General features: G+C 37.1%; 1 protein-coding gene across 2 annotated transcripts; it reads left to right on the top strand.

The window, feature by feature from the left end:
* Positions 1–202: 202 nt before the first annotated feature.
* Positions 203–27,959, top strand: LOC124304678 (synaptic vesicle membrane protein VAT-1 homolog-like). 2 transcript variants are annotated; one of them, XR_006908245.1, is made up of 8 exons: positions 203–778; positions 11,653–11,782; positions 18,806–19,021; positions 23,479–23,627; positions 23,885–24,044; positions 24,119–24,545; positions 24,689–24,773; positions 25,131–27,959. XR_006908245.1 is itself a non-coding variant. In XM_046763197.1 (7 exons), exons 1-7 carry the CDS (start codon positions 462–464, stop codon positions 24,712–24,714), a joined length of 1,425 nt encoding a protein of 474 aa, XP_046619153.1. In that variant the 5' UTR covers positions 203–461; the 3' UTR covers positions 24,715–27,959. The 2 variants fall into 2 exon arrangements, 1 of the variants encoding a protein (XP_046619153.1); XM_046763197.1 differs by having other exon boundaries at positions 24,689–27,959.

Genomic DNA, 27,959 nt, shown 5'->3' with positions numbered 1-27,959 from the left:
AAGAAAATAATCGGGGGCGATTGTTGGACCGAGTGAATCTTTATTTCTTGACATATTATTATTATCATTGTTCATGGATTTCGGTAGTGAAACGGCGTTTAAGATTGCGGCGTAGGATCAGGGACTACTTTACGTGGGCGTAGCCGGGGACGAAGGCGTCGTCGGGCACCTGTTACAGGGGCGGCGAGTTGCTAAGCGACGCTGCGCGTCAGATCGCTGTCAGAGCTTGTCTCGTGAGGACGTAGTGTAGTCTTTGCAGAGTTAGCTAGTAAATTCGGCGTTAAAAATCGTAGGAAATCGAGCTCTGAGTTCCCGGTAATCAAGGAAGACACAGAGCTACATAGAGAGGAAACACGATAACGCGTTTTGGCAGATATACGCAGAAGTCAGGTAACGCAGACCGGTGGTAGAAAGACAAAGGGAATCGAGAAGCCGCACACGCCGCGTTTGAAAGCCGAAAAATGGCCGAAGAGAAAAATGAGACCAGCCCGACCGTAGAGGGGGATAAAACGGGCCAGGATATAGCAGCGAAGGACGAGAACGAGGCGAAAAATGAAAAGACCGAGGGACAGAAGGAGTCCGCAGATGAGAAAAAGGCCGAGGAGAACGGGGACGGCGAAAAATCTAAAGAAAACGGCGAGGAGAAGCCGTCGCCCGAGCCGAAAGACATGCGGGCTATCGTTCTCAACGGTTTTGGCGGATTGAAGAGCGTCAAGGTTCTTCGCAAGCCCGAACCGGCGCTCGGCGAGGGCGAGGTTCTTATTCGCGTCAAAGCATGGTGAGTACCCGAAAACGCCCTTGCGATCCATCTATCTGCATGCCGGAAGTTCCCCGTCGCTCCTCTGTCAATGTCAGCAAACAAACGACGGCTCAACTTCCAGCCGGCGTTTTGTTTTTCTCACTTTCTTTTGTTCTTCGTACATCATTGGCATGTATCGCCCGCATAAAGATGGCGATTTTTCTAGATCGTCATTTTTTTTTCTTCGCTCGACGTCGCGCAACGGCTTTTCCAAAATAGTCGAGTTTAGAAACTGCGATCGTGACGTTAGCGAGTCCTAACGTGCACTTTTATTCAGGCGCCTTGGAAGCCTGGGATTCGCCTCGTTAATTTTGACAAATCGCAGCAGAGGTCGAGGCGAGAACACGTGAGAGCCGGCCGATCGTCCGTTGTTTCTGCCGTTGATGCATTTCTACGCGTGACTCACGTCGAGCATCGCTTTATTATATAGTAAACGACGCGACGCGACGGATGCATTAGTTTCCTACCGCCCGAAGGCGCGTCACTCCGCTGTCGTTGATACACGAAGAGGAAGAGAGGGAGAGAGAGAGAGACAGAGAGATGACAAGAATGAAAAATAAAGGGGATCCAATTTTTTTAAATATCTATAGAACCCCAACGAACTGTTTTTTCGTTACTTTCGAAAACTTTACAGAACTTGCGCATTTTTCTCTGCAGAGTAAAATGAGCCTCGGCAATTCGACTAATTCTCTCATGTCGCAAACCTGACCCAAAATTGCGTGATACCTATGTTCTTTTTTTTCATCCAGAGTCCAGGACGTGTGTCTTGCTTACGTTACAGTAGTTTCTTCGAGAGATAGAACTTTCTCGACTCCAGGGTCAAAGCCGGCACTTCGTGCAGGTCTGATCCTGAAAGAAGGGTATTCATATTCCGTCGTGGAGAGATATTAGGAGGTAATTAGTCATTCTTATCAGTCGTAGTAACTAAAAAAACAAAGCGTCTTTCATTAGAGCTGAAGGAATTTCACCCCGGTCTTGTGTGTAATAACATCTTCGACGTTATTACACTAGTAGGAGTGTATAAGAATAGATAAACAAAAAAAAAAACATAATTACTAAAATATCGTACAAACGTTAGTACCTATAAAATGTTGACGCGTTTGAGATTCGATAAAAATATACGAGTAAATACGTACATATATCTCATTTTTAATATCCGCGTAGTTTGCCGAGGAAAAGAAATTCTTCGAATAAACATGATAAATCCACGATGGCTGACTGTTGGCCGGTACAATCATGAGACACGACACAAACGAACACCTCTCGGTGTCCCTCGTATATCGCCGATTGACGCGTCATTCGTCCAGTCATCAGGGACGCTATCTCTGACCTGCGACTCCCTGCGACGCGTCGCGTTATACCGTGATAAATGTAAAATTACACCACCATAGATTTTCCGAGCGGAGGTATCGCGTGTTTTTTTAAACATTGTATCTCCGTCCTATGGATACGGATCGAAAATCATCGTCCGAATAATATTTTCCTGTTTCGTTGCAACGCATATTTATTATCAGGCCCGGATGATCAAGCGGCGTAATGTATACGGGATGCCATGGTATTGGGCAAGGCGTACGTTCTGAGGCCCATGGGGTGTGGCCCGATCAATACCGCCACCCTATAGACACTTTGGTGCCAAGTGCGTCGTCCTACGCAATGAAAATCGACGCGGAGAACCACTGTCTGAGCGTCGCGACGCCCCGAACCCGCAGGGTGTGTCCGGTAAATCGGATTCAAACTTCCTTCTTACTCGCTAACGAACAACGGGTTGCACAGCGCGCCTCTTGCCTTCTCAATTCTCTTCACCTCTCTTTTTACAATTGTTTTTCAACTCTTTGAGTCACGCGTTATTGTGACGATTAAACTTTTGTTGCAAGATGGTATTCTTTGGTTTTCGCGGTCGCTGATTACAAATCTGAAATCAGACTTAAAAAATTCAAGATGGCGGATCCAGTATTCCGGTCGAAAATTTTATGTTCGATCGATTTCAGCCAAGAAGCTCTATACAGGGGTTTTCGGAATCATTGATTGGATTCGCTATATTTAAGTTTCAAAATCTGATTTCAGAGTCGTGATCGATAATCCTAAAAACGCATGGACGGAGTTTTCTCTTCAAATTCGATCGAATTTGAAATTCTCGTCCGCCGTGTTGGATCCGCCATCTTGAATTTTTATAATTCGATTTCAGATCCGTAATCAGTGACCCCAACAACTTATCAATTTGTTTCTAACAATAATAATTTACATTACATCGCAATAATTACTCTCGAGTATTGAAAACCTATTAATATACTATCAGAAATAGCAAAAACTCCGCAAAAGAAATATGTTGAAAAGTTCTCTAAGTATTCAAAAAATTTCTACATAATAGGTGGTAAGAGTACTTACCAAAGTATCAATGACTCAAAGGATTAATTAACTTAAATTATCCTATGCGTTGACTCTGATCCCTTCGACGTCTTATTCAAGGCTTGAATTTTTCCTTTCTTCTTTCCATTTTTCCTCTTACACTTTAAACAATTCGAATTTTCTCACATGCAATATAACGAATTCAGATAATTCTATCTAACCTAGTCACATTTTATTTGTCTTAATTAAATTGTTTCCTGCAATGTTAATTGTATCGTAACACACAAACAAAAGCGATCGTACTTCCGTTCGTTGAATTCATTTTCAAATCTCGTTTGTATGTATACACAAAATCATTCATACATGTTCGGGTACTAATCGCAGTGTTTGTTCGTTTAACCGAATTCTCGTACTCTATTATACTATTCGTATTATTCCTATATTACCCGTATGTAGAAAGCCTTCACATTTCATTCTCACTCGGTATTCCACTTATAAAAATATTATGTCTATAAGCTCGATGAAGAATAGCCTCACAGCGACATTTTTTCTTCCGGTATCTCTATTTACCTTTATTTATTTTCTTGTCTCTATTCCATTTATTTATTTATTTTTTTTCTCCTTTCCTTTGCTTTTTCCTCTTCGTATTTCTTCTAGTTTGTTTGTTACGTTCGCCCTTGTCGAGATGTACCCAAGACAACGTCTGAAACTCGTTCGACCTGGTTGACTTCAGGGGGTCTTCTTCCTCCTGTTCTTCTTCTTCTTCTCTTCATCCTGCACGTGTGTGTCATGTCGCCTTTCGTATACGCCCAGCGGGCCCGCTCCGACGTTGTTCACCCTCAACTTTTCCCTGCATTCGTATTACGTGCCTAATGCATGCATACATCCTCTCACGTACGCCGCTCTCCGGTATGTATAAACTTGACGAAGCCAGCTGCGATCGCGATCGTCAACGCCGTGTACGGAATGACATCTGCTTCAACGCTTTACTCCTCCGGTCTGCTGCACCCCTAAACACACCACCACGTGTTATGATTCGTATCGGAGGCAGGACTCTACAGTCCAGCTTACCTTGTATTACACAGTCAACGCGACGTACGAACGTCGATTACCCATTTTCACCGGGGCGAAAACCATCTGCGGTATAACACAGATTCAGGATGTGCACTATATAACGATCGCAGGCATAGCGCAGGATTCTTACCAGTCGTTAATCATCCTGCGTTTTCTACGCGTATATGTGTGTTACACATGTATTTTACACCACCGATATGCATCCATGTATTCACTGCGTGGTAATTTTATTATAATACCTCTCTACTAAACGACTTCGCGGAGATGGGTCAGCTTGAACGACAAAAAAGATATAACGTATAAATACATTTATACCAAGATAGGAGAGAGGGAGGGAAAATGTTTCAAGAGAAAAATTTATTATATACATATATATTGTGTGTATGTAGTATAGTGTATGCTAAAGTATGTACTGTAATATGTATGCGCTGCAGACGAGAGAGAGAGAGAGAGAGAGAGAGAGAGAGAGAGAGAGAGAGAGAGAGAGGAGTTATAAATTACGCGGTAGAAAAATAATATACTCACTCTCTTTGTTATCTTCGTCGGTTAATTGTGCAATGCCCGTTAACTCTTTGAATCATAGTGATAAATATTGTTACCACCTATTTTATATACATTGTTTGTACATTTAGAGAATTTTTTGAATATTTCTTTGCGTTTTTTTTTTTTTTTTCTTCCATTTCTAATATGATGTAAATTATTTTTGTTAGAAACAAATCAATTGATAAAGTCGCAAAAATTGAAGGAATAATTTATTTCCGAGAAAGTTACCCCTCTACGCGTATACATGTTTTACATAAATTATAAGTTTTTTGGATCGCTGATTACGAATCTGAAGTCGGCTTTTAAAAGTTCAAGACGGCGGATCCAACATGGCGGACGAAAATTTCAAGTCCGAGAAAAAACTCTGTCCAGGGTTTTTTTTTGGGTCGCTGATTTCGAATCTGAATGCAACTTTGAAAATTCAGCATAGCTAATCCATTCAGCTACTCCGAAATCCCTTGTATAAAGTCTTTTGATCACATTCGATCAAATTTGAAATTCTCGTCTTCCATATTGAATCCACCATCTTGGATTTTAGTTTCGTAATCAGCGGTCTCAAAAAACATGGAATACCTGCTACCTTGTTGCCAACAGTTGACTCAAAATCAGCACAATAATGTGTGACTCAAATGGTTAATCAGTGTGTACAGTGATACCAACGTTACAACGTACCTATATAGTTATTCAATGCAAGCGACCAAACAAAGCTACATACGTATGGTGTAATATTAAGTTGTCAATAATGTCACGCGCAATTCTCCACGTACATACCACGTCCTATCTCTCTTTCCTTTCTTCGATTATACGTTCTACCATGTGCGCATGTCTGTGTATGTTTTTTTCTCGTCACCGCATATCGACAGGTGCCGGCCGACTCGACTTTTACCCATACCGTCTCACTTTAATCCGCTTCAAATCCGGGAAAATATACCCTTATGTTGTACAGTTCATTGTCAGTACTCGGACAACAGAATTTACGAACGTATACAAAACCTCTGCAGACTTTTTTTTTTCTCCTACCTTCTTAATTGCGTGTGTGTTATTGTAGGTACAATTCTATACATATTGTTCACAAGATCATTTGGTTTACAGCAATCGGTATTTTTCAATTCATCGTAGAATTGAAATTCTACGTCTGGAATGATCGATTGTCCGATATATATATAAATTACTGCAACCGCAGCATAGCACAGCATGAGAGAAATGCGAAAGCTGCTTGCAGCGGGGAGATTTATCTTGTATGTACTTCGCTTTATAAAAAGAGATACTAGGTGCGCGCGTGTGTGTGTGTGTGGAATGAGTTGGAGAAAAACAGTTTTGCAATTTACTTGGACAATTACCGTACAGCTGGTGTGTTATTCTACTGGTGTACAGCGAAGAAGAATCTCTCATCGTCGATAGAATGAGCAAGTATTAACGCACGGGTTTATCAAGCATCTGTCGGAGAGAAGACACAAATGAAACAATCACACCTAACTTGTAACTGCGTGTAATGCACGTATACACACACACACACACACGCATACATATGCGAAAACTGCAAGTGCATTCGTAGATAAATATGCAAAGTAACGTACTCTTTGTCGCTTATAATATATACCTTATATGCATATTACATATGTATTTAAAGTCTCACGCACGCGTTCTTTGTAATGCTTTACACGTATAATTATCCTGCTTATCAGCACCGCAGTATTGTCAGTGTGTGTGATTATTATTGTATGGATTTATACAGCGAACTTATGTATACACATTTAGGTGTTATGTATTATCGACAATGTGTAATAGATACACCGATTACATGTATACGTACATGTAAGTATATATCAGAAGATAATTGATTATTTTCATCGTGAAAACGAAAACATCAATAGCGCGTAATGTTATCTGGTGAAAAATAACGAGAGAATTTGTTTAATAACAATCCTCTGCTTTGAAGAAATAAATTAAACTTATTTGTTCTTTTTTTTTTTATACTTTTTTGTTCAAACTTTTGAACCGATTAAAACTTTGCACTCTTTCGTGTATATATATATATATATATACACGTTTGGGAAGTCGATACAAAAATATGCGTTTTATTGTACAATAACGCAACTATTTATGACCACTTAATTAAGGGCGGGGTTGAAATACCTAATTTGAAAATTTTCGAAAGCGTACGAATTCCGAATTTTTTGCCGGTGAAATTTAAAATAATGAAATGAAACTTCGACGAAACATCAAAGTTCGGAATGGAGAAAATCCCGAAAGGGCGTAACTCCGACAATTCAAAGTTCCGAAAGTGCGAGGATAAGAAAGTTTTAAAATCTGAAACATTGAAATTTCGAATGATCCAAGATTTTCAGTTCTGTGGATTTCTCACTGAGAGAAATTTTTAGTTCCGGTTACCGCTCGGTTCTTAACTATTTTCATTTTTTACGACAATCCAAAAATATAGTTGCAGATACAAAATGAAAATTAGTTTTCTTGTTCTTGTTCAACCAAAAAAGTAGAGTAAACCTCACAAACTGATTTTGCTTTGCAATTAGCAAAAAAGGATCGACGATAGCGCAAAATGGTTAGGCGTACCTCGTTTTTCCTAATTCCAACAATATTCGAACAGTTTTTGTTTATTAACGATACCTGTTTTACCGAGTTTTTCTAGTTACTGTAACAAATGAAATTTTTCTCAGTGCTACCTGGAATTCTGGTCATTCCAAATTTCAGTTTTTCTGATTTTTTGCAGTTAACTCTCATCAATTCCCCCTCGAATAGTCTTGGAATCCAAATCCTTGACTGCGGTAGCCACCCACTCTGTATAGATAAAAATCGTCGTCGTATATGTCACGGCAGCTTATACAGTAATGCCGGCTTCCTGCGTGCCTTGCACCACTTATTACTGCAGTCCAGGGCGCCTTGTAGTCTGGAGGCCGACGGTGCACCAGCCAGACAGTCTGCAGGCTCGACGAGTCTGGGTTTGGGCTCAGGCTACCTTACGCCTACCTTTATATCCCCTACCCGACAACCTAATCGATGAAAAGACAGAAGGGCCGAAAGCAAGTTGCGTGTCGTTCGAACTTCTCTCTCGCTTTTGCCTACAGCTGATCCTTGAAGCATAGCGTCTTACTTTATTCACTTGGAGCGGGGTTAAAGTACCGAATTTGAAAAGTTCCGAAAGAGCCTAATTCCGAATTATTCGGTGGCGAAGCTTGAAGCAAAGAAATCAAACCCTTGCGAAACCTCAATGTTTCGAATGGTCGGAAGTTTAGGACTAGTTTACGGAACGAGTGGGTGTAAAAAATCAGAAAAACTAAAAATCGCAATGACCAAGATTCCGAACGTAAAAATGTCGGAAATCCAAAACAAAGAAAGATCAAAGTGGTGAAATTTCATGAAGCCAGGAATTTACAGAACCGAAAGTCTTCGATCATTCTGAATTTATACGTTTCAGATTTTTAAATTTTCCCATTCTCGCACTTTCGGAACTTCAACTCGTCGGAGTTACGCTCTTTCGGAACTTTTCAAATTCGGAATTTCCAACCCCGCTACATTTACTTCTCACGCTACACAGCGACTCCCCTATTTTCCTAAAAGTACCCTATTTATTCTTCTTCCCTTATAAGTACTCTAAAACTGAAGGTTTCCCCTAAACGTACCCCAGGCAGTTAATTTTCCGCCCTAAAACCACCCTATTTTCGCCATTCAGTTACTGTTTTTTTTTATCAATAAAATAATCAATTTCATGCTTGAGAACGATGTTCATACTTCCAACTTAACATAAAAGCAGAAAAAAAAACATACACCCAGTCTCAAAACTCTCTCGTATTTCACAAAATTATCATTTTTTAAATTTGTCCGAGCGTCGTTATCTACGGAATACTGCATGCCCTCATCCCAAATTATTTTTTGTATTTCAGATTCAAAATTTCAATCGTCCTCCGGCACGTATTAATGTTATCCAAAAAATTGTGTATTCACAGGAGATATTTTTTTTTTTCTTTATAATGTGAAAATATTTTTGGGGTACAGTCGAAAGAATTCCAAAACGACCAAAGCAACACCCTAGTATATACATATATCTAATTTTGCTCTATCCAGTCAGTACTACGAAAAAATATCTAAGATTCCGAAAATCTATCCGTTCATCGTAAATTACCAGTCGTTAGTCTCTTAACTATACCGCTGCGTAACAACGCTGTACAAGTTAGACACCGTATATATATTGATATGTATACCTATGCAGTGAATATAAATGTAGTTTGCGACGAGTTTAGAACGACGGAGAATAATGAAAGGTTTAATCTAACTCCTGCCCGGTAATTACGAATAAATTATCTGCATTATAACAATTCGCAACTGATAATAATTATACAACTTGAAGTTTGTAGAATATATATATATATGTATACAAGCGGGGTTAAACTGGAACGCGTGCTGTCGCTAAATTTTGCTAAACAAATTCAGAATACAAATTAGACGTACGCAAATTGTGTTATGTATATTGGTATCTTTTCGTGTCAAATTCGATTGCAGTACGTGTATGTATAGTATATATATATACATGCAAAAGATACTGTATACGTGTATACATGTATATATGTTTGTATATTAATATTCGCGTTCACGAATTTCGAGATTTCTCATGTATAATTTATACTTATAATGAAATTCATTACATGCTCCGAATTTTTGTTGACATTCATACCTGCACGAAGAGAATAAAAGAGCATATTTTACTAAAAACTGAAGAAAATAAAGGAAAACTTTGGGTTCTTTTTTTTGTTTTTTTTTTTCATTAAAATAAACTTCTTAAAACGCATTCAATATTTGTGGTAAAAAATAAAGTTGACAGGCATATATTTCTTTTTTTACCAAAAACTTTTACAAGTGTTTGTTTTTTCCTGCAGTTTCGAGTTAAACCCCCTCTTCAATCTTCTCACCGTCTAATATGTAGCGAATATTCCTTCGCGAGTGTAATAATATAATTCGAAAAGTGAATTGCACCCGCTGTATTCAACAACTTTGTACTCCTCCTCCTACTAATGCAAAACCGCAAGATTATACAAGGGATGCTCCCCCTACTCCGTTGTATACGGAAATAGAATACATATTCCCATCACGTGGTGCAGGGAACGCGGTATGCAAGCTCTGGGCTTACTCGTTATTACAACCGTGCACTGTGCGCACACACACTCATCTTTTACAACGCACGTGTTTTTTCAACCAGGCACGCACCTCATAGACGGAAGGAAAGATCCTCCGGATAGAGGAGCGACTCGACTCGACTCGACTCGACTCGACTCGTATGTGGATCGTAACTGCTGTAGTGGGTGTAGTTGTATGTGTACGTTGTTCAGACGTCGCGACGCCCTCGAGCTGCCGGCGTCTCACGCGACGCCAAACTCGCGAGGCACCCGATTCTTGATAAAGCACGCCTTCTCGTCCTTTCTATTATTCAAGTGTCGGGAGCCAGGAATACATACGCATTACGCAGGCACCTTTACCAAGAAAGAGACCGTCGAGTCTCGTCTTAGTATTTTCAACGTTATCTTCTAAGTTCAAGGGTGCGTGCATGCTGAGAAAAGTTTCATTTGTTACAGTAACTAGAAAAATTGAGTAAAACAGGTATCGTTAGAAAAAAAAACTGTTTGAATATTGCGGAATTGGGAAAAACGAGGTACGCGTAACCATTTTGCGCTATCGTCGATCCTTTTTTGGTGATTGCAACGCAAAATCAATTTCTGAGGTTTACTCGACTTTTTTTTAGTTAAACAAGGCTTTAACGTCAATTTATCGTTGCACGAGCATTAAATTATCGCAATGAGAAAGAACACCAGACTTTCTGGTAACAGCTGGAAAACTAATTTTCATTTTCTACCTAGTAACTGTATTTTTCGATTGTGGTAAAAATTAACATTGTTAAGGACTGAGCGGTAACTGAAACTAAAAATTTCTGTCAGTGTGGTGGCACTGGAGTGTCAAAATTTGAATAAAAGTTTAATGAATTTCATTAATCGTAAGATCATCTGTTGATACTCGCAGAGATATACAGGAGTGAATTTCTAACGACCATATGGCGGTTGGTTTTTCAGGGCGACCAACACTCTTAATCTCAGATTACCGACAGCTGTAACAATTTTGAGGTTACATACATCACGGCGACCTGTCATCTCAATTTATGAACGTTGGTCGCCCTGACAAAACAACTGCTAACGCTCACGAACTTCAGCGCATGCGCATTAACTCTTTGAGGGCCGTACATTATTGTGCTGTGTCAACTTTTATAACAAGATATTATTCTATCGTTTTTGGAGTCGCTGATTACGAGTCTGAAATCAGATTTTAAAAATTCGAGATGACTGATCCAATGTGGTAGACGAAGATTTCAAATTCGATCTATTACGGCCAAAAACACTATGCAGAGGTTTTTGGGGTCGCTGAATGGATTCGTCGTACCAAATTTTCAAAGTCTGAGTTCAGATTCTTAATCAGTAACGCCAAAGACCTATAATTTATGTAAAACATTTATATGCGTAGAGGGGTTACTTTCTCTGAAATTAATTATTCCTTCAATTTTCAAGATTCTTTTCAATCAATTTCTTTCTAACAATAATAATTTACATTATACCGCATTAATTACTCTCGAGCATTGAAAACCTGTTGGTATACTGTCAGAAATAGCAAAAAAAAAAAAAATACTGTAAAGAAATATGCTGAAAAGTTATCTAAATATACAAAAAATACTGGATTTAAAATAGCTGATAAGAATACTTGCCACTGTGACTGAAAGAATTGAATCATTTAATGGTTAGCAATTCGCTCCGTATGCTTTGATGCCCCCCCCCCCCCCCCCCCCCCCGGGTATAGCGAAAGAAATTTTATATTTTTCTTTATTAACGATGTTACAGCGGTCTCAATTTCCAAGATCTCATGGCACGACAGGGGGCGATAGATTCTTTACCGAAAACCCCGTTCATTATGGGCGTCGAGTGCGCCGGTGACATCGAACAGGTTGGCGAAGGTGTCGAGAACTTCAAGGTACGTTAATCCTTATATACGTCAAGTTTACAATGTAAATTTTATCATACGGTTTAAGATATAAAATTGTCCTCTACACATATTATAGATACGACGAAATATGTCTTATGTACCGACATTGGTACATGCATGTATCAACTGGAAAAGTTTCATATTTGCAATGTGGAAATTTTTCGCTGCTTCTTTTTCCATCAAGTTTTATTCATGAGATTCAAACATCGCGTTCGGAAAATATCGCAAAGTTTTTACTTCATTTTCAAACTTTATTTCGTATACACGGTGTCATATTGATGCCAATGTCTCTCAATGCGTGTTTATTATAACCGCGCCGAGCACACTGTGCGGAGATTAGGCGACACAATGCGGAAACGATCTTCAAGCTGATTGTCAGACGCGTACAAAGCTACATTCACACACACACACACACATATGTATACACGATCAAGCTTTGAGCCTTCCGTATAACAAAAGCTGAGCGGATGTCCAAGATAATGCAAGTGCAGAGTATAAAGTAAAGAAAGTCTCTCGGGAATCCTCTGGGGGGAAGATTAACGTTGTCTTCTCACAGATAAAGGGCTTGTGCAGGCTTGTCCTGTAATGTTAATATACCTATAGATAACTATATACATTTTTACTGTGCGTACGAGAATAAAAGATTACTCTTACTGTGGATATATTATCTACGCTGCAGAATTCAATGAAAGTGTTGTTACAGGAATGGTGGAATTTGGAAAGGATCAAACGTCTGTAGTATATTTATATTGCACAGTGAACCGTTTTTGCTGACCTTTTTTTTTTCTCTTCTTCTTCTCTTAATCGAGGAATAAACCAATTTACTACCACTTCAAATATATTTGCGGATTATTTCATTGTACGTGACGAACGATGCTTTATAATCGTTTAACCCTTTGAGACACGAATTATTGTGCTGAGTCAAATCTTATAACAGGATGGTATTCCATGGTTTTCGGGGTCGCTGATTACGAATCTGACATTAGATTTCAAAAATTTAAGGTGGCGGATCTAATGCGGCCGATGAAAATTTCAAACTTACTAAAATTCGGTGAAAAAACTGTATGCAGTGATTTTCGGGGTGGCTAATTACAAGTCTGAAATGAAATTTAAAAAATTCAAGATGGCGGATCGATATTGCAGAGATGCATGTGAGGAAAATCGTTAGTTCGGAACTTTCGGATCGTCTGCAATTTGGTAAACGATGATAAACGAGTATGCCTCATATATGTATAATTTTAAAAAGCCAACTACCGGAAAGTAATTCTTCGGTTAATCGTACCATAATGATTTTTTTCACTCACGTCTTTCCATACGTTAACGTTACCAACTTCAGCCTCGTCAAAGTAAAACCTCCCTTCACGCGTTATAACGCAGAAGATATTATTATATACATACTTATAAAATTTTGTCACGCTAACGCGAAAATTATCCCGAGGTCCGCAGGGCGCGACACATGCATACTATGCAATTTTCGCCGGGGGTTGCAATCGCAGCGATATTCAACGTGAATAAATTGCAGTAGGGCACATAAATAGGCGCGCGCACACACATATGCATACATTATATTACATGCGCGCTGGTGTTTTCCTTATATACATGTATACACGTATATACATCCATGCATAGATCAGTGAGTGACTCACGCCAGTTGTCTACCTAGATCCAGACATGCGTGAGGTGGATGCGAGACGCCAGGCACCTGTGTTATTAATTATAAATACATACTACACAGACGCGTCTATTAGTCGCCGGCGCCGATGTGAATCTGATGCGACACGCGGATCGGTGGGTTTGTTACTTTTTGTTATTTGTCAATTTGCCTTTTTTTTTTTTCCCCTGACTTGTCCGAGATTGCAGTAACAGGAACGTCAACGGTGTAACATACGACGAAACATTCGAAGAAAAATCACGTTTTCTTTTTTATTTTTCAAACCTTAGAAATATTGGTTTAACCCTTTCAGTGACACACTTCTCAACTCAATGTTTTGCTTTGAATTTTGTTGATCGGGGGTTTTCTGGGATCGCTGATCACGAATCTGAAGTCAAAATTTGATATCTAAATCCAATATGGCGGGTGTAATATCGAAAAACTATCAAAATTCGATGATTCTAGCCGAAACTTGTTACTTGAGGATTTTTGGGGTTACACGAAGTAAGAAAGATCATTTTGAAGTTGCGAATACGCTGTGATAAGGCTGTGAATGAAAGGGTTAATCCTTACGCTGCACACCAGTTTTTTTGTAACGACACCTGTTTTACCGAATTTTTCTAGTTACTGTAACAAATGAAATTTTTATCAGTGAAGATATGCTGAATATTTGTGAAATTATTACATTCGTTACAAGCCGAATAGATCTCTCTTTGAAGATAGAAAATTATCATATTTTAAACAAAAACTTGGAATCACTTGAAGATTTTTTCTAAATCTAGTAGATTGTTGTAGATTTTTTTTGGAAAATTATTTTCGACAAATTCTTCACTGAAACACTTTTCTTTTTACTCTCTCAACATGTAAAATCCATACGCGGAGCAATTCGACTTGCAGAAGTCGTTGTCACGGCGGTCTTTGTCAGTTGTAGGTTCACCGCAAAACCGGACGTGTCACACACGCTGGATTGCGGAATCTAAACCGCAATTTAATTCTGTATATATATAACCCTGCGGTAGAGATATGTGAGCGATGGAAATGAAACCCTGATACGCTGCACGTGCTTTGGTTGAAAAGTCACGCCTTTATTGGTTAGGCTTCGCTAGGTTTTCTTCACCTAGCTTCCCCCTTTGACGCTCTCTCGACTGATAGACCAGCTTGTTGGAATTACAATCAGAGCCGTCTTAAGGGGGTGGAGGTACAACTTAGACGGTCTAAAATCGTTTCCATTTTTAGGATTTCTTTTTTTTTTTCAGAACATGGAAACATTCAGAGCAATTTGAGTTTGACGACTTTATTATTCATAGTTTCAATAATATTTTTGAATTTTTTCAATGAAGTTAAAATCAAAATCGCGACAATCGATTTTAAATTCTGACACGCTCTTTAAAATTTGTTTATCGATTCTTGCTCGTGGCTAGATATTTGAATTTCAATACCAAAATTTTTTCAACAATATTTTGGTCGGAATATGAAATTTTTAGTTTATCATCGGATATATTTGAAAAAAAAATTTTAGCTTATTGCCTGACAAAACTAGTTTTTAGCATTGCAGTGAATAATCTATTTTTTGTTTTTGTTTTTTTACAAATATCTCCTTCCCACTTCAACACACTCGTCAATTCCTGGGGTGAAAAAATTAAATCGATTCACTTGCAAATTAAGTTTCTTAATTTCAACAAATTACTCAGACGATAATTTTCAAACAAATTCCATTACGCTGAAAGTTACAATGTCAGTAGTTCGTTAAAATTATCAATACTATATATTAGAACTAATAGGTCATTTGTTAACAGTAAAAACTTTTCATTTCACAACTCGGTTCGAGTTATAAACTGAAATGTGACACTTGCGTGCGGTGGCGTACGTGTATATTACCCATAATCTACGTATATATCGTATGTATACGACCATGTGTATACATTCCTGTTATGTAAAAACGTGGCGCGTGTCGAATGTGCGGAAAAGGGTAGCTAAATTGTTATTATTTGCTGTTACATTTGCCGCATTTCCTCCACCGTTTACATACGGTGTTTTCATTTCATCATGCGATATACATCGCACGTTTCGACTCACAATTATTGTCTTTGAGCTCGTATATTTTTCACCTCTCGCAAACGGTAAATTTTTTATGAATTTTCACCGCATAATTGAATTGCTCATTGCACGGAATTATTCGCTAGATTTAAGAGAATACCAAAGTTAGACTTTATCGATCGAGTAAAATGTTGCATAATATTTTGACACTTTATTGTTGCGTAAGACAAAACATTTTTTTTATTTATTTGTATCCGGTATTTCGTGTAGAATTGCACTGACTAACGTCATTTTAACATCAGCCGTGCGTAAGTTTGGATAATAATAAAAATTGGCGACATTTTACTCAGTCGGTAAAAACTCACCGTAAAATTCTACTCTTTAAGTTTGGCGCAAACTCGGCAAATATATGTAGCTATTTATATTCCGAAATATTCTGATATCGAATTTTTCTGTCGGTATGTTTCGTATGTATGTTTTACATACGTCTCGATATGGAAAAAAGTCGACTGGACACCCCCCCGTATACGCGTTGCAGCTAGACCGGATGTTCTTTATGCGGGCAGTGACGGAATAAGAAGAATAAAAAGTCAACGCCCAAATGACTAAATCAAGAGTCAAAGGGGAATGAGATGACTGAATACTTGAAGAATACATACAAGGGACCGTGGGGCTGAAAAGGTTGTCCCTCTAATATGTACCCACAGCGAGTTCCTTTTTCCGTAGCGCCGCTGCCGCATGCGGAGGGAGTCGTAAAGTGGTTCGGCCCGAAGTTTCTTAATCAGTCGCACTCCGAGCCTACGTATTATGCCTATACATATAACACACACGCACGCAGAGAGAGTACATACAACTTATAGTATGTGTATAAGATACATCAGGGAGGCAGGGAAAATCGAGGCGGTCAAATTTGGCAATAATATATTGCACTGAGAAAAATTTCATTTTTTACAGTAACTAGAAAAATTCAGTAATACAGGTGTCGTTGAAAAAACTGTTTGAACATTGTTGGAATTACGAAAAACGAAGTACGCGTAACCATTTTGCGCTATCGTCGATCCTTTTTTGGTTATTGCAACGCGAAATCAGTTTGTGAGGTTTACTCGACTTTTTTTAGTTAAATAAGGCTTTAACGTCAATTTATTGTTACACAAGCGTTAAATTTTTGCAACAGTTACGAGAAAATATAGCAACAGTGATCGTAATGAGAAGGAAAAACTAATTTTCATTTTCTACCTAGAACTATATTTTTCGATTGTGGTAAAAAATGAAAATAGTTAAGGACTGAGCGGTAACCGTAACTAAAAATTTCTCTTAGTGTGTGCAACGTGTGGGAAAACGTTACGATTCTGAGGGAGTGTGAAGTTAGCCACACGAGCCGGAGGCGAATGTGAATATAATAAAAATTGGGTATGAAAATTTCTGCTGAAAATGAATAAAAGACATTATTTCCCAACGCGCACATCGTTCGTCAGGAAATAGCGTCTTTTGTTCATTTTCACCAGGGGGCCAAAATCGTCTAATTTTACGTTTGAGTTATAATAAATGTATTATATGACTGTGCGATGTACAGAAATAGCTAAATTTCGCTCGCAAACCGCAGACGGGTATGTATCTTTGATCCTAATCCGTATATCAGGATTCGGCAAAAGCCGGCTCTGCGAGTCTTTCCACTCGACTTTCCAGGGGTCGTAAAACCGCCCGGCAACCCCTTCCTACAACCCGAGGGTCGTTCGCACGTGGCGAGAGTTCAAAGTTCAGGGTTGCGACCCTACCGTTGCAGACATTCGGCGCGTATTCCTGTCGTCGCGGGGAAAAACTTGATTTGTACTATACCTGTAATGTGGTATAGAATCGATTTTCCAATTACCGAGACTGCATAAGTTAGACGCCAATTGTAAAAAAAAAAATTTATTTCGTATTATGGTTAATGAAAAATTCTAGTGAAACTGTCACCGTTATATAACACTGGTTTAAATATTGTTGGAACTAGTAAGAAATATTGCTACAATTAAGCAACTATTCTAACGTATAATTATAGTTTCTGATTGATACATATTATTTTTTTTTAACACTAGTATCAAAATTCAACATCAATTTCTTCAGTAGTTAGAAGAAAATATAATAAACATTATTTTCACCTCGTATTCTGAAGTATATTTTTCATTTGTGATAAAAAAAATTGGGACAATCGAGGAATGTAGACAGTAACCCCTGTAATTAGGAATTTATTTTGATGTACAATGGTGGATTTGCCAAGTATAGTGTACTGCAATAAATTTATCTTATCAAGGTTAGAAATTCGAAATTTTACAATTTTTGTAATCGTACACAAGTATAAGTATTAAGTTTCAATCATTATACCTTCCGATTTCAATTATATGACGTATAAAAAATAAATATTAAAAAAATACCTTTTCAAATTTCACGACGAAGAATTAATCAAATTATAATCCACGTTTTATTTGCCTTAAAAATGCATATATTTTATTTTTATCAAGTCCGCAGGACAAGCGGTTACGTTCTTCCTCGATCTTCAACCTTGGGTAAGCATTGCGACAGTAAAGCCGCATAATTGTTTTCCCAAGTCATGCAAGCGTTGTATAGGTTATACGCCTATATTTTTTCATATTTTATCATGTACAATTTTATGTCCCAACTTTAATCGGTACCGCTCAATTTTATAGCTGTGTATAAATCAGTTCACTGTCTGAAATTTGTTTCGTGATCAACGATATTATATCAATATGTATAACTGCAGTAGTCTTTATTGCTGTATACGCGTATACCTACAATAATAGAGAAATGGCTTTACGGTATGCATTAATCGCGGTTCAATCTGTACGCATAAAAGGACAAGCGTATGGCGTCGTTCGGTATGAGTTAAACTCGCGGACGTTTTTTATGATCCTGCCGCTTCCATGTTACACATTGCAAACATTTACCTTATGTAATACACTACCTAACATACCTATATCAAGGTACTACACTCCAAGTTCCCCAATTTTTACGTTTTATTGTAGGAAACAGGGGAAACCCCGCAAACACGCTGCCGTTGATATAATAAAAAGATGAAGAAAAAACACACATTGTAAATCCCAAAGCATACAATTCTGTTTGCCCTCGACTTAGCACCCTGAAATTTGTGTAGCACACGTGTCGCCGTTTCGTCTTACGTTTTAGAGCAGCTAACCTCTCCATTTCTCCAGGAATATCGACCCATCGACCCAATTTAACGATTATGCTCATTGGTTTTTCGTACTGACAGTAATAATAAAAATAATAATAATCATAATCATAACGATCCTCTTGATTTTTTACAGGTGGGTGACAGGGTCGTGGCTTTGCCGGATCACAGGGCGTGGGCAGAACTAGTCGCGGTACCTGCCACGTCCGTATTCGCGCTCCCCGACGGCATGAGCTACCTGGACGCAACTACGATCACGATGAACTACACGGTTGCTTACATACTGCTGTTCGAGTTGGCGAATCTCTCCCCGGGGAAAAGTCTTTTGGTACACAGCGCCGGCGGTGGTGTGGTAAGTTTGTATTGTCATGGAAATTGCTGAGTATATACACTTGGGGACAATGAATCTGAGACGGCTAATTTTTTACACTAGACAGTTATGTTGGCAACACAGAGAAACCTACAGCGCCACAGTCGGCTCAGCGCGAAACAAACTCAATCTCAATAAACGTAACATAACCCATGACCGTCGAATCTAACCGAAGAATACCTGTCAATCTAACAAGTCATTATCGACGCGATATTTTAAGGTTAGATTCGACGGTCATGGGTTAAATTATGTTTATTGAAATTGAGTTTGTTTCGCGCTCGGCCCACTATGGCGCTGTAGATTCCTCTGTGTTGCCAACGTAACTGTCTAGTGTAAAAAATTAGCCGTCTCAGATTCATTGTCCCCAAATGTACAGTTGTCTGCAGTGATTGCGAGACGGCTAATACTTTTTTTTTTTTTAACAATTCGATTATGTTGGTAATGCAGAATCAACACGCAGCGCCGCAGCCGGCCGGCTGTGAAACACACTTAATTGTTTGTAAACGTAACATGACCGTTGAATATAACCCAAGAATACATACGGAATTCTACGGTCATGGGTCGTGTTGTATTTACAAAGATTAAGGGTGTTTCACTGCCGGCCGGCAGTGGCGCTGCGGGTTGATTCTGCACTGCCAACGTAAGTGATATGTCCATAAAATTAGCCGTTTCGGAATCACTGCGGACTAGTGTATATTTACAACGTTGGCTGAACAGAAAAAACAAACTTTATTCCGTCACGGATTATTGCAGAAGTTGTATGACTCTAACTTTTACTTCAAAGTTGAGACTTTTGATTTGATATCTGAATTTAAGATTGAATTTCACAAGTTTTGTGGTATTAATACGAATTTCTGTTCTCGGAATGCATACACAAGAATATAATATTGGAAAGAAATTAAAGAAAATTTTGAACTGAGGATTTGGAAGAAGTTGGGTATTGTTTTTTATAATCTAGAATCATAATTCCTAGAATCTACATGAATTCTTTTCATCCTTGTCAAAATTGTGAAAATTCAAATCAAATCAATAAAAATATATAGCGATACGATACAGCTTAGTTTTGAAGGAAAAAAATTTTTTTTTTTTTTAGAGTTTCTTGATTGTAATGCGTATTGTTTGTGAAATACAGAGAGAAATGAAATTTATACACATCACTGGTATAGCTCCATTATGCAAAGTACCTCATAAGTGTTCAATGTATCGTTGAAAAAAAAAAAAAAAAAAAATAGACGGTACTTCCCAAGTGACAAATCGAAAAATATCAGGATGTTGTAAACGCTCACGTCGTTAAAACCAGACGCCCGACGTTAACCATGAATCTCATTTCCTTGTCTAACGAATAAGTTACATGGCATAAATCCTCGTCCTCTGTTTATCCGTGCATATATAGAGCACTTTCAAAATCGGTCCTTGCTCTTAACAGGATAAATATGGTACTGCATAGATCCAGTGTGACCATATGTTAGGCGGGTAATCAATATCACTCAACAGGTACATAGAGAGAGGTTTTCGTTACCCTCCCCCACCCTCCTCCTCATCCCTCTCTTATATATCCTTTCGTCTAATCCCAACTTATGTATATATAGATATAACAATTTGCGAGGTGCAGACGCGCATACACGTAACCCTGTAGTATCACATACACAGACTGCGACACGGTAAGAAAACATCGTAGCCTTCCTTCCCTTTTTTCCCTACTTTTCCCTCCGGCCACCCGTTCCTTTCGTCGCGTCGTGAGGCGAATTCTGGCCGACGTGTAGTATATATGTATATTACATAGGTTCAAATGTACATATATAGGGTGCAACGGAGGGATGCTGCGGGCCTCTCGACGTTGCTAGGAGACCATCGACCCCTACGCGTTGAGACCCCGCCCGGTCTACGCAGGAGGGAAGGAAATACACGCACACTCTGCTTTCAAATATCGTTCACACCGTTTCAAATCACTTTCGAGTCGCTCTGCGTATGAACACATCTGTGTCGATGCGTCAAGTGTGTTCGGTCCACCAACACATTTCGAATACCCAATGTTAATGCTTTATAATTTACAGACTGATAGCTATGTTCAATATACATGCAACTGAACTCTGCACCCCGTAACAAGATGGATTATATGGTTTTTAAAATTTTTAGCACTGCAATAATGAGAATCTTACAATTATCTGCGAAACTTAGGGATTTTTTGAATAACTTGTAAATATAGACACTTTTATTGATGATATCGTTTTCTGATATTCCTAAAATAGAAAAATTTTGTTTTATCAAGTCTGATATGATTTTATTCTATAAAATTTCAACATTGAGATGTTGCGGAATTTTTCAATTCATTTCGTAGGCATACTGAGATCAACAATTATGGATGGAATCTTTTGAAAGAACGTAAAATTCGTTCTCTGAGTACATACCTTCTCGAATACGTTTGATAGTTGGGGTCATTTTTCTTACTACAAACATTATCATTGATAACACGGGTTACGTAATTTTATTGTTACGATTGGGAATACGAGGAAAATTTAATTTTGTTGCTTCTATGTCGCGAGCGATGTCGAGAATCGAATAATTGGGTACTCATATAAAACCACGCAGACTATAACAAAACAGGTTCGCGTCTACTGTACATTTTTTTTTATCCTTTCGCGGGGAATTCTGAACACAATAAAACTGATGCGATTCTTTTGTACGCTGTACGTCCAAGGCGTAAAATCGATTGTCAATAAACCGTAAAAGCACATGAAAAACGATCACGAGATATAAATATATACAGATATATATTTATACATAATGATATGTACTAGGTGTACACATCTGTTTGAAAGTTATCTTCCGAACTACTGTATAGTAGGCTCACAGTCTAAAGATGTTTCAACAGTCATCGACATTAATTATCTCTTTTTCGACTAAGACAACTCATTTTTTGTACCGCACTGTTGTACAATTTCTGAAGAAGAGATTATCTTTGCGTTGTCTTCTTTCGTTTTGTAATTATCAAGGTTCCTATTTATCCGTAGAAAACCAATTTCACGGCCGATATATTCCGATTATGAGACATCCGACAAAACTCTTAAGTATAGGACGGTAATTATCATGCATAATTTCATTTTCATATCACCTGAGAAAATCCAGATAATACTGTAGATTTGGCCTGGTTTTCTCTTCATATCGATAATAGGAATGTAATCATTTGTAATCAAGTCATGCATGTCACACGCAGTTTTTCTAGCGGTTTTTCTTGTCTATATGATATGGGTCATTCCACAAGGTATCGATCAAGATCGGAAATTGAGATTTTAAATTTACTCCAGAATTTTTTACATGACTGTACGAGTCCAAATAGACAACTCTGTTTTTTGTCAAGACATTTTAACAACCCCGATCTGAGGTATAATTTAATTTACTACTTCCGAAACACTAATTTACTAAAACCTGAAAAATCTCTGAAAAATCCAGTAAGATGTAACAAAACTTTTGAGCCCTTGTTGGAAGTGAAGTTTGCATAACAAAAGATATGTAGTTTAAAATAATAATTATAAAAATTTATAAGTAATGAATATTTTATGTCACAATATATTCGCTACATTCTGATTCTCTAAATGTGCCTATTTCAACCCACATTATTAGAAAAATTTATTTTTATTATTAAATAGCAGATTAAATCACATCTCAGATAAAGGTAGTTGAAAAAAAAAATAAAAATAAAAAATGGGATCTATATTTTGACCAGTACGTTGCATAAAAAAATCTGGAACAAATCTAAATCTAAATTTCAGATCTTGATTGATATTACGTGGAATGCCCTGTATACATATGCTCCGAATTAAATGAAAGATTGATATCGCGTGTGATGGGAAGACGGGGATCGTCTGGAGCAAAAGAAACGCGGTGGTCATTATTTGTTGAAATAATATTATCTTAGACTTTTTATATATAGTCCGTTTATGCACTGTAGGGAGTAACTTGATGGAATTTCACTTGTACAGGGTAGAAAAACAGCATACGGTTTTAAATTCCACGATGTCTTCTTACTTCAGACCTGATAAGTTAAAGACTAGAAAGTAGGTATATGTGTGTATAAAAATTTCAAGACATCGGGGCTGAGTTCTCAGAAATTGTCATGAATGCCTTCTTCTGTTCAAAATCCATACCGCGCTGGATTAATTTTCAAACTGTTTCAATGAGACAGTGTTTCATACCGTATGAACTGAGGGAATGATCTTCTATCTTGTACTCGTCCTTATACTAATACAAATGTGAAAGTATATCGAACACCAACTTATATTCGCAGCAGTCACTTTGGAATGTTTTGTAAGATTTACGACTTTATTTAAAAATATTTGATCACGTTAAACGTTGGATCTTACACTAGGTAATGACCATCATGGTCAGAGCGATTATCTTTGTATCTCGAAATTAAGTTTATTTTTTCTATTCACTTTTAGGGCCAAGCGGTTGTTCAATTAGCGAAAACTGTGAAGGATGTCGTAATTTTCGGAGTATGCAGTAAGTCTAAACACGAGGCTCTGAAAGAAGCTGGAACCATTGATCACTTGTTGGAACGAGGACCTGATTACAGCGCAGAAGTGAGAAAGTACGTTCAACAATTAACGATACACCCAAATATAGTATTTTTTATCAAGTAAAGAACAACTTCACTGATTGTCAAGTTCATTCAATTGAATATATTGAAATTGACTTGACTCGATAATGACGGGTAATTTTTATTCCGAGATTGTAAAGTAACTTCTGAGAAAAAATATTACAATTCCCACAGCTCATTGAAGAAAATGAATTCTTAAATTTTTACAGGGAATATTCTAATTATGACACAATTGCTAATTATTTCAGGGTTTCTCCAGAAGGAGTAGATATCGTTTTGGATTGCATGTGTGGCGAAGAATGCAACAGAGGATATGCTCTACTTAAACCGATGGGGAAATATATCCTGTACGGTTCAAGCAACCTTGTAACTGGCGAAACTAAGAGCTTGTTTTCGGCTGCCCGATCCGTGAGTAGAGATATTCTTCGATACCGTATTTATATATGGACTGCAACTGTTAACATTGCATATATTCTTTGCAGTGGTGGCAAGTCGACAAGGTGTCTCCTCCAAAATTGTTCGATGAAAACAAATCTATTTCTGGTTTCAATTTACGTCATCTGATGCATCAACACGGCGGACAGGGTTTCGTTAGACAAGCCGTTGAGAAAGTGTACAAATTATGGGCTGACGGAAAGATAAAACCCGTTGTGGATTCTACTTGGGCATTAGAAGACGTCCCAGAAGCCATGCAGAAGATGCATGACCGGAAAAATATTGGAAAGATTGTTTTGGATCCTAGCCTGGAACCCAAACCGAAACCAGCTACGCCCGCCAAGGGTAAGGCAAAGGAAAAGAAGGCTGCGAGCGTTGACGATAAAAAGGCTTCTAGTGTGGAATCAACTGATGGCGATAAGAAGAAGGAACCAGAACTGACTAACGGAACATCGGAAGACAAATCAGACACCGGTACAGTGACTAAATTGAAATGATCTGTGTATCTAGTAGCTAAGTTAGTAGTTCTACCAAAGTCTGACGAAGTATTTAAAATTTTTGTTCTTACATAAAAATACGATTACTTTGTTTCTATTTGTTTAATGTATTTGTTTCAGATTCCAAAGAAAAAGAATCGAGTTGAATCAGCAGTGTCAGCTAATCTACAAATTAAAAAGACCTGCACACGATTGTCTGTGAAAAGTAAGAATAATCTTGTAATGTTAAAAAGTTTCATCACAGATTGAAAAAAAAATATGTTATTATATTGGGCTGCTAAGTTTAATCAAAAAGACTCGTTAAGCGTCATGCAAATATTTTATCAATAAATTTCTGTCTAATGGAAAAGTTGTAAAATCAATAAAAGCAGCACCCCGCTATGATCAATATCAATTACAGATTAAAATCCGTGGGGTGTGCTACATTTCTGTAAGATATTAGCTTAAAAGGAGTGTATCCAACGATTTGTTTCTAACTTGTAAAACAGAAGCATGCAACATTACAAAATGAAAAAAACATGCCAGAATCGTTATTCTAAATCGCTTCAAATTTATTACACAGACACATATTCATCTACTAAAAGGGTGGACTCCTATATCCAATTGAAGATTTGCTACCTATAAAAACAAATCAACCAAATATCAATTGACGTGGTCCATGTTAGTCTCTAACGTAAATATCAATTTTATTTTTAATACCTATATTTTAATTTTTGCATACCTATCTTGTAATTTGAATAATATATGATGATGTATCGAGGTTTGAATCACTTGAATTTAAAAACTAAGCTGTATGCGAGAGATTGAAAAATATTTCACATGGTGGCAGCATCCATGTTTCATACATACATATTATTATACATACACCCGTGCATATTATATTGCCTTGAGCCACAGTTCGAGTACACATACCAAAGTTTTGACGCGTTATGAACATTGTATACAAAATTACAAGCTTTTTAATAGTGAATTTTTCAAATCCTGATTATTATTCCTATGATACTGTCATTGCCATTTTTACAATAAATTGCTCAGTTTTGATATAAATACATAACTACTTGGAACATAGTTGATCGTGGCCACTGTGTGTGTTTACCTGGGCTACATTTCAATTTCAATTCTATAGAACAAGCGTTTCGAAATCATCTGAATTGTCGCGTTTTGCAGACACTAATAATCTTTCAAAACTTTTTTCCTACTTTTATCCAAGGTACACGCATGCAAACAATATTATTTCACAAATAAGAATTGAAACGTAGCTCAATGTATGAATGAGCCTTGAGAAACTTAGAATCTTATAGAAGCATGTAGTAGAAGTGCTGCACAAGAAAACGTAAATAATAGTTACTGCGTGGATATTTATCTTTATAAGTCAAACTTTAACCATTTGGCGCTCTAATTAACGGTCTCCTGGTGACCCGAAGGTTTTAATAACCAACGAATTATTCGAACTCTCTAAAAATCGTGATTGTATCAAATTATTTTACGTGGAAAGTTATATGGTAAAGTCGCTTTCAAAAAAAGCTGAAATTACATATTGAGATTTTAATTTCATATGAAGATTAATCTCACATTTTTCGACATAATCCTGCGATTAGTTACTTGACAAGAAAAATCTTATTCCGTTATTTTCATCACTTCATACAAATTTTATTTACCATTATTGCACGTAAACACGTGCACGTAGAATCCAATTAGCATAAGATATTTTAGCTAGGACACAAGAATGAAAAATTACGCAAATTTACCGCCAAAAATATTTGTTACTCAATTTCTTGTAATTTGTAATTCTTAGTTAGTCAATATTATTCGGTATACACATTCACTATAAATTTTCACGGCGAGTAAATAATTAGATAATATGCCTAATGTCTATTCCTATACATCGATAAATTCAGTTTTTGCGATATGTAGTACATTTCAATGGTGATAAAAAAGTAAACGCGATTAATTCAAAGCTGAGTATTACGAATACCATGCAACTAAACATAACAATAATGTCTGAAAAAACAACTATTCATATGTTTGGTAATTCATGTTAACGTTGTAAACCTGATATCTCTTGTAACTATTGAAATGTATAATGTATTCAATTAATTTTTAATAAGAACACAAGTGCATATCTTGACAAGGAACATCGGATCAATTTTCTATAGCCAGTTTAGTGAATTTGATACTACTAATGCTGTACTTTAAAAAATATCTACCAATTTTTGAATATTCCTATATATATACATATATATGTGTGTGTATATAAATAGTTATATTAAAACGCTATGCTAGCAGTAAAAAAGTATATGTATTATAATTTAATTTGAAAAAAGTGAAAAAAGAGGAAATTTGCCAATACACAGTAATCGCGGCTACATGTTTGAATGATGAAAAAATATATACAACACACAATGTAAATTTTACGTAAGGCTTTAAATGTTTCATCAAATACCTATCTATTATAATATAATATATCTATATATTTGTATCAACTATCTTCTCTATTTTAGTTTATAGACTAAGGATATGGTCGAAGAAAGAGTTTTTAGGAACAGTATTTATATCCAATGTATGTAAACAACAAAACCTTTGATAGCTTGAGCATAGTTTTATAATCATGTAGTGCGTTTCGTGTATAATTTTTTCGGAACAACTGCAAGTACGTAGATACATAGATGTTTTACATACATAGAAAAGTTTAACACACTCCTGTTCTGATGTCACTACAAAGTCTGAGGTGTATAAATAAAAAAAGTTTGGCACTCTTTCTACCGCTGTATTCTTAGATGAAGAAAGGCGATAATAATACCATGATATTAATTTACGATGTATACAGCTAGCTTCAAATTGAATTTGTCGCAGAGGAAAAACGTATCTGATCACATATTTTGTAATTTGCTGAGATAATTTCATATTTTTTCTAAATTATTATCTAAGAATACGTATTTTTAATGTAGTTAATTATTATATTTGAAACCAGCTGTAGAATTATAAACAGTATGGAGGAAGATCTTCAGTTTTTAATAAAATGTACAATATAACACACGGATATTTTTAATTATTTTTTTTTTTTTTTGTTTGCAAACTAGCATATTTTATTCACGCCAAAACGTTGTATAAATTTGATTTTATTCTAGGTTTCAGGATTTTTGGCAACTCAGAATCCAGTCAATGAAATTTAAGTTGCCAATGGTAACTCATGATATACATGTATAAGGTGTAAAATTTGTCCATGGAGCGGATGAAATTATACCGTTGCAAAAATGATGTATCTTTTGGAACCAGAATGAATTTGAAAAATATCTTTCATTTGCTCCAAACAGCTTAATATGAAGATTGTATTTTGGCTTATTATTGTAAGACTGACTATGTTGCTATATTAAAGATTGCTTCAAAAACA

The sequence above is a fragment of the Neodiprion virginianus genome, chromosome 5 (assembly GCF_021901495.1).
Source record: "Neodiprion virginianus isolate iyNeoVirg1 chromosome 5, iyNeoVirg1.1, whole genome shotgun sequence".
NCBI lineage: Eukaryota > Metazoa > Arthropoda > Insecta > Hymenoptera > Diprionidae > Neodiprion > Neodiprion virginianus.
Note: the sequence above shows the minus strand (reverse complement) of the source record. Positions and strands in the feature narration are given on the sequence as shown.

What these genes read in the sequence shown, in the direction of transcription:
- LOC124304678 (XM_046763197.1), top strand. Translation starts at nt 462, where the DNA reads ATGGCCGAAGAGAAAAATGAGACCAGCCCGACCGTAGAGGGGGATAAA. An exon ending in ACAGCGCCGGCGGTGGTGTG is followed by an intron (nt 19,022 to 23,478) that starts GTAAGTTTGTAT and finishes ATTCACTTTTAG; the next exon opens with GGCCAAGCGGTTGTTCAATT. An exon ending in GGAAGACAAATCAGACACCG is followed by an intron (nt 24,546 to 24,688) that starts GTACAGTGACTA and finishes TATTTGTTTCAG; the next exon opens with ATTCCAAAGAAAAAGAATCG.